This window comes from Homarus americanus, unplaced genomic scaffold, assembly GCF_018991925.1.
Source record: "Homarus americanus isolate GMGI-L3 unplaced genomic scaffold, GMGI_Hamer_2.0 scaffold37032, whole genome shotgun sequence".
In the NCBI taxonomy this organism is placed as follows: domain Eukaryota; kingdom Metazoa; phylum Arthropoda; class Malacostraca; order Decapoda; family Nephropidae; genus Homarus; species Homarus americanus.
The window spans coordinates 1,796,544-1,809,357 of record NW_024731852.1 but is presented as its reverse complement, the minus strand read 5'-3'; the positions used below and the strand labels follow the sequence as shown (position 1 = coordinate 1,809,357).

Below are 12,814 nucleotides of genomic sequence, written 5' to 3'. Positions count from 1 at the left end.
TCTGGCTCACCTATTGACTTTTAGATAATGAACAAATCTGGATATGGTGCCACTGCATATTTTGCTCCCGACGGCCGTGGCAGGCATTTTCCAAAATGGCGGTATCCAGAAAAGTCACTTCAAGACATATTGCGGGACTAAAATAGTCGCAGTTGACATTCTAAGGTGTTAAAAGACAAGGACAAAGGAGATAAACCAAAATTAAACATGGTTTTATTACGTCTTTGGTGAATACAGTATGTGGATTTGCAAGTACAGCGAGTTGTGGAGCAGTATTCACCAATCTAGTTAGTCAATGATGGGAGCAGTCCTTTACACACACACACACACACACAGTACTGTGCATTCAAGTTCAGCCTTTTTGCACTAGCAACCCTTCACACATCCCTTCTTGCATCTGCAAGAGACTAGCTCATAACAGGTGTGGGCAGCCCCAGGTAGTGTCGTCCAAAACGGCGTGTACAAGCCTTCTGCATTCTTTGTCCACCCCCAGCTGGTTGGTAGAGGCAGCTGTGGTGATGGTACCAGGGTTTGGCCCCTAACATGCCCTTTTGACATGCTCCTCTAAGGCTGCCTTTCTTGGTGGAATCAGCTGCACGTTGTTCTTTTTGGTGAATAGCTTCCTTCGTGCCTTGTTGATGTCCATGCATGAGCTGGTTCTGTCATACAGGAGGATAACGAACCTCTCGATGATGTGCATGACATCCTCAGGTATGACTTTTGATGCAGCAGAAAGCTTCAGCAGTGCCTCTGTCAGATCTGGGTAGACAGCCCATTTGCCCAGGTAGTCTTTTTACCATGACCAGAAAAACTGGACACAGTGTCGCACCCTGTCAGGGCATGGAACATAGGCAGTGCCCACACCTTCTCGGGTCCCAGACAGGCTGCCATTTCATGGGCTGCGAGATAGTGGAAACTCTTGCCAGTGCAAAATGCCAACCGCAGTTCATCTTCTTGATGCATCCCTTGGACCACCGAGACAGTCAAAACCACGACATCTGTGTCCACAGTCAGGATCAGTATCTGCTGGTGGCCATTCTGGGCTGCATGGGATGTATGCAGCAACATGCGACTGTCTGCTTCTTCGTGATTGCATGGGGCGATCGATGCCAAATCGGGGAGCACTAGCTTGCTGAGGACTGCCTGTCCATCGGTGATGACAAGCTGCTTATTTTCCTTGTCAAACCACGTGAGGTGGGCGTCTGACAGGAACTTGAACAGCTCCGTCTTGTTGCTGTCCACCCTGAGGAAGTTCTGCCAGTTTCCTTGTATGGTAGCTGAACCCAACACAAGTTTGCAGACTCCTTGTCCAAGTTTTGCTCTCGCTGTACATTTCAGTCAATCGGCAACATACCTGTCAAACACCAGGTCAAGCCGTGACGCAATTTGAAGCTTTGTTGACATGTATGGGATGATGACCTCCTGGGCATATTCTTAAAAGTTCTTGGCTGCTGCTGGTTTGAGCATCTGGAGAACAGCTGCTCCATCAAGAACTACACTGGTGGCAGGAGGAGCTTCTGTCTGGGCAACAGTGAGATCCCCTAAGCATGCAAGGAGGTCACTCTTCATACATCGACAGATGCTACTTCCATCAGAGAGCGCAGGAGGACACGCTTGATCTTCGTGACGAAAGAATTCTTCGAGGTTTCCATCCCTTGTCTCGCAGCCAATATACAGCCACGAGAAAAGCTCACATCGTGCTTGAGAGAGGCCAGCTGCTCCTTTCCTTTGCTTCCCTTACTTGAGATGAAAGCACTGAACACCTTCAGCTTGCTTCGATGAAGAATAGCATCGGCGGGCTTGGTTCCTTCCATCAGACGTTCTCTGGTGAAGGTCTGGAACTGGTCTTGGCCAATGCTCTTCGCATTTCTGACAGTCTCTGCTGCAGAAGGACTGGCAATCTCCTTGGTGTGAAGGGCCACCAGATTCAGGCTTTCCTCCTCAAAAGGGTTTGCACACCGGGAATCTGGTTATGACGGTGAGTGTCTCTTTGCCTGCTCCAGTACCGGTGCTCGCCTTTGAACTCTTCTACCACTCTCGCAACTTCTGGACCCGAAGCCATCCAACACCGCAGGGCACTGGGATTGTTTGTCAGGCCCACAGCTCCTCCATCTCCTTTGATGCAGGCGTTGTTCTGTTCTTGAGCCTGATCAATCGAGATTGATGAGAATACCTTCCTCGTCTTCTGCACCGTGAAGTTGCCTGCATTGAACTCTCTGACTACATCTGGGTGCTTTTTTTCAAGTTCTGTCAAGTCCCTTAGGTTAACAGGGACCCACCTTGCATAGTTAGTGTGGTCTAGGGCATGGAACCAGTCCCGTCAGTGCATCAAGATACACGGTGAACGAGGATTGGCACAGAGAACGCACATACACCAGTATAGACAGCTCTAGTTCTAGCACTGTTGCCCAGTACTGGGACAAGGAGGTGTCTTCTCTCTTCTTGCATTAGGCATTGAACTTGGGCAGATATTTGGTTTGGTCAACTTCTCGCAAGCAGAAGCAATCATAGGCACGTTTCTGTAGAATATACAGTGCCGCAGCACTAATTAGTTTAATTACTCTATTATTTCTATACGAATATAATAATTCGCTTAGTAGTTTTAGTTCTTTTGCAGTGAATTAAACTCCACTCCCAACATACAGTCACACCCAGCAGGGCAATTAAGCAAAATATCAGTTATTGTTGGTGGCCATTTTGGATAATGGCTGCAACGACCGCCGGCACCTAAATCTGCGGTGGGACCATATCCAGATCTGTTCACTATAAGTCAACATGTGTGCCAAATTTGGTGCTTTTATTACAAAAAGCACAATTGGTTAAAATAGTGAGGGATTTTACAAGTTTATTTCCATCAACACATATTTTCAAAATGCTTTCCATCATATGTTGCAGGCTGTAATAATATTTTTTTTTGGCCCACAAAGTCATAGTGTCACCAGCCAAAATTCATATTAATAAAGACACAAATTGCAAGTCCGAAGATGACTCAAATAGTCAATTGTTATCATGCTGTACAGTATTTGATTACCTTCCATCCACACAGTTTCACTTTTTTCCCTTTTCTATTACTATTAACTGCAATGGCACCCCTTATGTTCTGTCAATACACTGAGTAAATACAAAGTGTAATGAAAAGAACACAAATATAAAACCATGTCTAATCCAACCTAAAAATTGCATTAAATCTTGAACTATAACTAAGGAACAACTCTACTGTAAAACTATTTCTCTTAGTTATGCCTGCAGGTGACTAGGTGTCAGTTTAAGAAGGATATGTCAGCATAACCTGGGTGAGTACAACTGTCAAATCCTCCAGTTTCTTCTCCACCTCCTCCGCTGACTTAAATTCCCCGGAGTTCCTGCGCCCGAGCTCCTCAGTCAACACTCATACTTCCCAAGATCACCTATGCCTCCCCTGCCTGGTCTTCCTCTTTAATGCCACAAAATGGAAACACCTAAAAAAAAGTGCATGCAAGATTATTCTCTCCCCCTCCTACTCCACATATCAAGAAACACTCAAAACACTGACCCTCTCGGCTCTCTCTGTTCAATAGCATCTGCGGGTACAGTGTTACCAAAGAAACCAATAAATGCATCACCTCGCCATTTACCACATCTTCCTCACCACCACCACTATTATCACCAACCCCAACATCATACCACTACCTCTATTATCACCACCTAAATCATAATTTCAGTGATGCAGAGATGGATTAGCTTTAACCAGAGCAGAGCCATACAATATCCACTGTCTCCCTACTCCCTCCCTCCCACCCAGTCTACTACTTCATTACTATTCATCAAGTGACTGTCATTCATAATACAATATTGTTTATTTGTATGTATTTATTAATACCTATACCCTTCATATACAATACTGTATATATCTCATAGGTAAAAAAATAGCACTCTATTATCCAGGAAAGTATCCTGAGCGCTAAATGGGGTATTACTGTATTTATCAATACAGGCTGGTTTTTATAGACTGATGTAGGATGAGGTGAACTGCTAGATGGCTACACATGTTGCCATTGTTACATGTCATATATTGCAACCAGTGGAAAAATCATTACAATATGCTAAGGTGATATAGAAATAAAGAAAATATAAAATAAAACTATAAAATGAAAAAAAATGAAGAGCATGGGTTTGTATGTGAGGAGGCAGTAGACTATAACTGCATCACCAACCCAGTCGCACTGCCTCCCCTAATCTTTGAGTCAGCTGAGTGACTGCCTGACTAAACTGTGTTGCATCACCCAGAGAATGATTTGAGCGGAGAAGGAGCTAATTTTTGTAAACATAATATATGTAATTAATTGTATTTTATTATGTTTTATATAAATTTTACTTTAATATGTTTTATTTTTCACTTTTGGTATATGGGTCAAGGGGTTAAGCTAAGCTAGTGGCCCTTCCCCAAAGTCCCCACTATCATCCCTGTGTCTCCCTCCCCATCAGCCTCTATCTCACATCTCAGGAGCGTAGGAGGGTTTGCTCACCTACTCCCCTCGCTCACCTCCACCCCAACTGTTTACTGGGGTCATATAAACTATATGCCTTCTAGTATAAACTATTGTGGATTCCCTTATCCATTTTCTTATTTATTTTTCCTTTGTCTGTATCTCGTGGTCCCTGTAATCCAGTTTGAAAATTCCCGTTTTCTCATCAATTCAGATTTTTTCATTGTAGTGGGGGAAAGGTGAAGTACTCGTCAACTCCCTCTATCTAGGCCTCCTCCACCACTCTCACCTCCACTGCCTAACCCTCCTACACTCTGCTTAATAGATATATTAACAATAGAAATAAATAGCCCTAATTTGCTATAGGAATGTTCATACAGTATTTATTTCCATAAACTATTTTGTTTCATAACCATATGCATTTCTGTTTTTAGCTGATTGATTCACACTTACAGCACTAACATTTACCTGTACATATGTACACACACTCAGAATTTAAAATAAATTTTCAACGTACCAGTTGTATGCAGTAAATTGTTCATATCTGCTAAGTGATGTTTTGTTACTTGTTGTTGGTTTCTGCTCATCACGATAGTTGCGATGGGGGTTTTGATACTTATCTTGGCGGTAGTGCTGCTCGTTGCTCTGGTAGAAATCATGATAGTCATTGGCTCGGTGACAAAAACGTTTATTCTGAAGGTGTTGTCAAAAGTTAATCGGTCATATGGAAATACAGTACAGCATGCCCTGACAATTTGCGGACTTTGATTATTCGAGGATGACACCCTGGATGTACCAAAGAATATCCAAGGATAGTTTTAAAACTGCTGGAATTTTTGCAGCCGCGACTGGGACCCATTCGTTCTAGGGACAGTAATTCATTTTACCTGTATTGCATGTATGAGTGTGTGTGTGTAGACACACATATACAAATAAATAATAATGGGAAAATCCTCTCACAAATAATCAGAACCAATGTATCAAAAATAAGAGAGTCTACCCTCAAGTCCACTCTGTGCTTTGTTATTAATGTGAGGGTAGACTCACATTTTTAATACATTTCTTTCTAATTATTTGTGAGAGGATTTTCCAATTATTATTTATATGTATGTGTTTTGTGTGTGTGCATCTACACACACACACACAAATATACAATACAGTGATATCCCTGTTAGCCAGAACAATTGGTGCAGAGCATTTCCAGGGATAAGAGATTTCCAGCTAACCGGACGACTTTTTCAAACCCGGAAAAATCCCTTATCCCCGGAATCTTTTCCGGTTACTGGGAAAAGTTTCCGAGTGTCTAAGCTAGGCATCTTGCCCACACAGACACTAGCCAACTTCCCCAGAATGTTTCTGGGTGCTGGGGATGTTTTCCTCAAGTCTAAACTACCGGAGTCTGTAAATGCAGTTCTAATTAAGTTAGAAACTCCACTTCTTTACTATAATAATCCACAATAGTTTATCTAAAAGTATGGTAAAATAAATATATTTGAAAATTAAAATTTCTATATGATATGGGCATGAATGAAGCTATGTTTTACAGCAAAGACTGGTATTTTCCACTCCCATGGAGCTGTGGGGGATTAGTGGGTCTCGTGTATCTAACCTGACGCAATGTCAGGTCGAGATAGGGTGGGGGTTTAGTGGTCTCATATTACTGACCTTCTGATGGAATGTCAGGTCACCCTTTCTTGGCTGGGGGATTAGTGGGTCTCACGATCTGAAGATGTCTTGAATAAACATGAAACCCAAAGTATTTTTAGAGAGATAGTGATAAGTATAAGTGTAAATGAGCATTACATTACAATACATAACATTTAAAAATATGGAGTAAGAAAGCAGAAAGGTGTGGGTAATTAGAGAGATGGAGTGGAAATGAGTATTGCCAAGCACTCAACAGCTGATATTTAACTCGCACTCACACACACGCAAATTTGTCACATTAATATACAGTCTCACCTCGACTTGCGTCATATTCGACTTACAACAACCCGGACATACGACGGCTATGGTCGTATAAAATATTTTTCACGTTACGTATTTTCGAGTCCCGACGTTAGTGATCGCGCTGTGTACTGACAAAATTTTTTTTGGTAATTCCCTTTAAAATGGCTGGCAAGCATAAAAGTGAGAGTTCTCGTGGTGCTGAGAAGAAAAAGAGACACCCATTTTAGAATTTCTATGTATTATTTTCGACTTACGACCTGGTCGTCGGGACACAAACATGAACTGGATACACTTCGCACCGTAAGTAACTCGCCCTTGGATCGCTCTAACAAATAACTCGTGTGTGACCTGAGGGAGGCCCAGTGGCTGGGGGATATCTGTAGGTGCTGCTGGACTCTGTCTCCTGTGGGAGACTCTGCTAGCTGGAAACTCCGTGCTGGGGAGGGAAGTCTCCCTCCCGACCTCGACTAGTGACGAGCGTGACTCCGTCTTCTGTCGATAGTGATGTGCAAGTAATGCCCCGTGAAGGAGCTGCAGGGACTTTATATTGGCGTGAGCCGGAAGATGTCATTAATCTGTGTGTGTCTAGTCAGGTGACAGGTGTGCTCGCTGGAGGGTAGCTTCTTGAGTAACATGGTTATGTCGCCGGGTTAAGCTAATCACGTGGCGGTGAGAACTCTGGGTCAATGAGACTGACCTATCTTGGGTCAGGTCTGGACAGCTTGTCCAGGTGTAGTTTTTTGAGTAACACGGTCATAATGTCGGGTTAACTCGGGTACCTTGTCCGTGATCTCTCCTGGGTCAGGTCTTACTGCCACTGTAGGGTGTGTCAACCTATGTGGGTTACCACGTGGGTATCTACTTACTGTTATATGCATCGTATTTCTCTGGGCTGTAAGCTGTGGTCTGATAAACAATCATTACATATACTTTATCTAAAAGTTTGGTTTAATAAATATATTTAAAAACCAAAAGCTCTATATGTTACGGGCGTGAATATAGCGGTTACTTTTATCCTCTTCACCAGTAATCGGCTCGTTAGTCGCTTAGGCGATCGGTCACGTCTCTGTTGCACACTTCACTCAATTGACTGTAACACATAACTAATCATGTCTTAACACTTGCGATGAAGATTAGGTGGGAGACTATTGGGTCACGTTACTAACCTGAACTGATGCAACGTCAAGTCACCCAGTGTTGGGTGGGTATATGTATTAAATAAGCACAGATTATTACAGTAACATATCTGTACTAATTAATGAAAAACAAATAAACATTATTGTATCATGAATGAGTCAGTACAGTAGACAGACAGTGAGGCGACGCCTTTAGAGGAGGGGGATCACTTTTACCCCCCAATAGACCCTTCTCCCTTCAGCTGGGAGGAGGGGGAAGGTGGGGAGATTAACGCATATTCTGATTATGAAAGGCAGAGGTGTTTTATTTTTTTGCTTATAAAAAGCCACTGACTTGGCTTAGGATAATATAACTTGCATTGCTGGAATTCTTGTAAGATAGTGATTAATTTGAGTATAAACATCCCTTATTTTGCACCATACATAATAATTTTATTAATTAACTTAGTACATTTGAGCATAGGTTGTGATAATTTATGTGGTTGCAGTTTCAAAGCTTTGACATTACTATTGTATGAGTCTCCATATGCCCTGGCTTATTCATTGATCAGTTGTCCAAGTGCAAGAGTAGCTCTGTTGAGCTATCAATTAATTTTAATTAGAAATTAAAATGTAAAATATTATAAGACAATGGTTTAGTAGTGCTCTTAATGTGTGTGCTGTGTAAGTGTCTTGGCATGTCACCTCACCACCTGGCTCCTGTACAAACTCTTCATCAACTTCTTCAAATTCTACAATGTGCTTGGTAAGCTCAAAACACACACACACACACACACAGGAATTAAGACAACAAGCATACAGTGAGGGTCTTGTTGTGTGACTGCACGGGGCGAATTAAAAGATCAGCTGTTGAGGAACTTATCGCTTGGCAACACTGGTGCATGTTACCACTCCATCTCTCTAATCACCCACATCTTTCTGCCTTCTCACTCTATATTTTAAAATGTTAGGTAATGTAATGTTGAAGGGATACAACTTTGCTCATTTATACTTATACTTATCACAATCTCCCAAACAATACTTAGGTTTTGTGTTTATTCAAGACATCTTCAGGTTGTGAGACCCACTAATCTCCCGGCCAAGAAAGGGTGACCTGACATTCCATCAGGTCAGTAATATAAGACCACAAATCCCTCGCCCTACCTACACCTGACACTGAGTCAGGTTACGTCCCCCCCAAAAATACTTTAACTTTCAACTTTATTCATGACATTTTCAGAAAATTCTCTCGATTTTCAACCTTGGAATTTTTTTTGCTAAAGGCAAAAATTTTGGGAAAACTCCGGTTTAGGGACTGATTTTCCGAGCAAATTTCAATTACGGCTATCAGAGATTTCCGGGTTTGAGGGATTCCGGCAAACGGAGATATTACTGTACAGATAAAAGAAATAATTGTCCTAAGAGCAAACACATAAAGGGAATATGCAGTACATTTCTTTGCACACGAGTAAAAATTACCCCCCTCCCCGGGTCAGCAAATGTTATTTGCGTATTTGGCTATTCGCAACCATTTTGAGAACCTAACCCCCGCAAATTTTAAGGGCACGCTGTACAGCTGATTTCTATAATTTCTAAAACTAAGCAGATTCACAAAACAAATTACATAAAATCTCTGCAAAGACAAAGCTTATCACATTAACCATATACAGTACCTGTACTGTACATATATAAAAACATTAAAGATGTCATAATAAAAGTCTTAGCAGATAAATCAATAATATTAAAAATGTTTCAAATGGAGATTCAATGCACCATTGCATAAATTCTTGAGACTAAATACAACTACAGTATGTGAATAAGAAATGCAACCAAATTTTTTTTTACAAAACCTTGAAGTTGGCAACAGCCTGTAAAGCTTCACATTTATATACAGGTACATTCTAATTGCCATATTCTTAGCTCTAATTTCCCTTATCTCTTTCTTTGTTCACTCCTGATATTAACTCTCTCCAAAAAATTGGGCATTTCCTGATACCATCTCAAATGTTTTTGTTTTCATTTCTTTTTCCTGAATTTCCCCTCAATCACACTGATAGGATGATTCATCCTTTCTCTCCTTACCATCACCTTAATACTATTCTCTTTTCTCCCTTGCTCTATCTTCCTTCCCTCTCTTTCCTTCAATCCTTTCCCTTCTACTTCTCCCCCAATACATCTACCCTTTCCTTTCATTCATTCACAACTCTCTCTACCCTACCATTTTTCTTTCACCTCCCCTTTTTTGTTACTCTCTTTCATCTATTCTCTTGCTTGTATTAATACATGCATTTCAGCAATCACAATTAAGATAAGTGGTAGAAATGGGAAGGCCTCATAAAAACTATATTCATGCACCCTCAACAAAACAACTCATTACTACAGTATTTCACTTTTGGGACTTCCATAACTGTGCAGCACCTAGTACCCATCTACACCTGTCCCTGGTGATAGATAAAACACAAAATCCCAACCTCAGAGACTATGAGGGTCCTGATCTCATGTAGTCCCCCCCCCCCATTTTTTTATTATGTATTGTACTTTACATTCACACACAATACTATATACACAGACAAGTGTAAACACGAATGTACTTTTATTTCGTTAAACAAGTACAAAAAAAAAATTGATACTTACTCTCTTGAATTTCCTTTTCTGAAACTTTGGTCTTGGTCTTTTTTTAATATGTGGTACGGCTTCATCTACACACACCTCTTTACCATCGATGTAAAATGGTTTGGACTGTATTGCATTCTTAACATCTGACTCGTTATTAAAGTATACAAAGCAGGACCTAGAAAAATATAAATTTTTTAAATCACTATTAATCCATCACAAAAATTCTTTAGTACACAAACATCAATCTTGTCCCTAAATGGGATCTTTCATGTAAATCATAAAATAATGAGTGTTGACATTAAAACAAATTAGATGAACCAATATCTATGAAGAAAATAAAATTACTAGTGCTTTAGTAACACCTCTTGAGCTTGGAATAATTATGGAACTTAGACATAAGAAAAAAAAAAATTGGATTTTTATGAAATTACAATACACATCTAGTAGGTATCCCCACATACAGTGACATACACATACTGTACACCTGCTGATGCAAACAATTATAGAAAAATTACATTACAATAATTCATACTACAGTACAGTGCTGTACTGTATATGTATAATCGGCCAAATAAATGAAGTCACCATGTCCAGAAGCTTTCAATCAAAAAGTAGTATCTGGCAACTAACACTCACTTTATTTTTGTTTTTATTTTTTCAAGGTGGAATACAAATGGTAGGGAAAAAAATTAAATACTAAAACAATGTTTCATTAGAATACCGTATATGTCGGCGTATAAGACGGAATTTGAACCTTAAAAAAATCAGCCCCAAATTAGGGGTCGTCTTAAACGCTGGGTGTAAAATCCGAACCTCTACATCCTGTGGTTTAGTGTGTTTATTAAAATAATAAAAATATATTATAAATCTGTCTAACATACCATAAAATAATAAACGCAGGTATCATCATGCACCGCCCGCCATTTGCAACTGCCGCCGAAGTAAATAAACAGCCGTCTTTAACAAACCCCGTCTTTAAATAGCCAAACCCTGGCTGAGAAGATGGGGGAGAGGGAGGGAGGGAGGGGGAGAGGGAGGGAGGGAGGGAGAGAGGGGGTGGGGGGAGGTGAGGTGAGTGACACATTTGACAGTTGACCCCGAAGGTCTGGTAAAGTATATATTTGTTTATTTATGCCCTTTAGAGTGATTTTTTTGTGAAATGGCCTTATTTTAAATAACCAAGGATGCGTTGCTTAGCAGTATGTTTGACAACATCACTCCACTGGTCAGTGGGATGGTTGGTAAAGGACTACTGGGGCAGTAAGCTCCCAGTGGTAAGTGTCAGATTTGCGTTTACACCGAGTATAGCTCAAAACCTACATTTTAAATGGAAATTTTGGGGGGTCGTCTTATACACCCCATGACCTTGTATGCCGAAATATACAGTATTGTAAGAACAAATTATGCACTGTACGGAGGTACCATATTTTACGGTATAGCTACAAAAATAGTATTGTTAACTCTTTTAGCTAGAATAATGGGTGCAGAGCAATTCCGGGAATGAGACATTTCTGGGTCATGAGATGATTTGCTAAAACCTGGATAAAATCCCCCATCCCGGAATTTTCCGGGTACCAGGAAAATTTTATCAGAATTTTGCAGAAATTGTGCCCGTCAGAAACCCTTTCCCAAACCCTGAATTTTCTGGAAAATTCAGAGCTAATTTCAATTCGGGCTATCGGAGAGTTCCGGTTAAGAGGGATTCGGCTAACGGAGATGTTACTTGTCCAGTTAAACAAGCTCATAAGAAATTCAATGTTCAAATTATGAATGAATTCAGACATCAAACATTTATAAACATACACAAATAACAGGTCTCTTTTGGGGACAGCACTCCTGTGTTGGCACAAGTACTGCATAGCCAAAGTGAACCGATGTTGAATTCAGCTCAAGTGTTGGAAGGTCCCATACCTCTTACTATAACCAGGTTTAGTATATTTTAACTGTCTGAGCCCTGAGGTATGTACTGTATTAACTTGAAACAATTCTCTAGATTTTTTCCATTACGACCAACGGAGGTTCTCAGGTAGAGTACAAGTCTGGGCTAGAGAGGTGCTACACATCAGCAACTAACAATCAACTTTTAAGAACTAAATAAAAAAATAAATAAAAATTCTTACTCATTGTTTATATTTCTATCATTATTACCAGGACTTCTCTGTTCAACTCTTTCTGCCGCAGGAAAAAGTTTCGTCACATCCTCAGTTGTAGTCCCTGCAGGGAGGCCTCCAATGTGCAAGCTAGAAATATATACAAAATAATATCATGGATACAGTTTATCCTCTTCCAATTTTACTCTTTCCTTCTATATACAGTACTTTTCATTCCCTCCATTATTTGAGTTAGAAATATGTACCCCCTTCTACAAATATTTTGTTCCCTACTATTTTCACACCTTCAATGAAATTATGCAAAGAAATGGTATACAGTAGTTGAAAGATTCATTTTGAGGATGCCGATGGCCCATGAGACTCAAGTACTTGGTGATTGTACTTCATAAGAGTAATAATTTTATCCAGACCTGTAACAAGGGTGATTCTTTGTTTAACAGCTTCAAATTCCACTTACAGAGCAAAGTTGTTTTCAAAATAATACAGTTATATGCATCAATATCAACAAACAAAAGAAAGAGAGGATATGAATATATGAAAAATTAAAACCAAAAAG

The 12,814-nt window shown here is 40.3% G+C and overlaps 1 protein-coding gene across 8 annotated transcripts in view; it reads right to left on the bottom strand.

Annotated features, from left to right (window-relative positions):
• Positions 1 to 12,814, bottom strand: part of LOC121867924 — a 50,877-nt gene that overhangs the window by 15,987 nt on the left and 22,076 nt on the right. For 6 of the 8 annotated variants that reach the window (XM_042368065.1, XM_042368064.1, XM_042368066.1 and 3 more), the window contains 3 exons: positions 12,268 to 12,387; positions 10,166 to 10,322; positions 4,984 to 5,159 (listed from right to left, as the gene is read on the bottom strand). In XM_042368065.1, the coding sequence (XP_042223999.1) occupies positions 4,984 to 5,159; positions 10,166 to 10,322; positions 12,268 to 12,387 (453 nt within the window). The remainder of the gene's footprint in view (positions 1 to 4,983; positions 5,160 to 10,165; positions 10,323 to 12,267; positions 12,388 to 12,814) is intronic. The other 2 variants (XM_042368067.1, XM_042368068.1) reach the window with 2 other exon arrangements.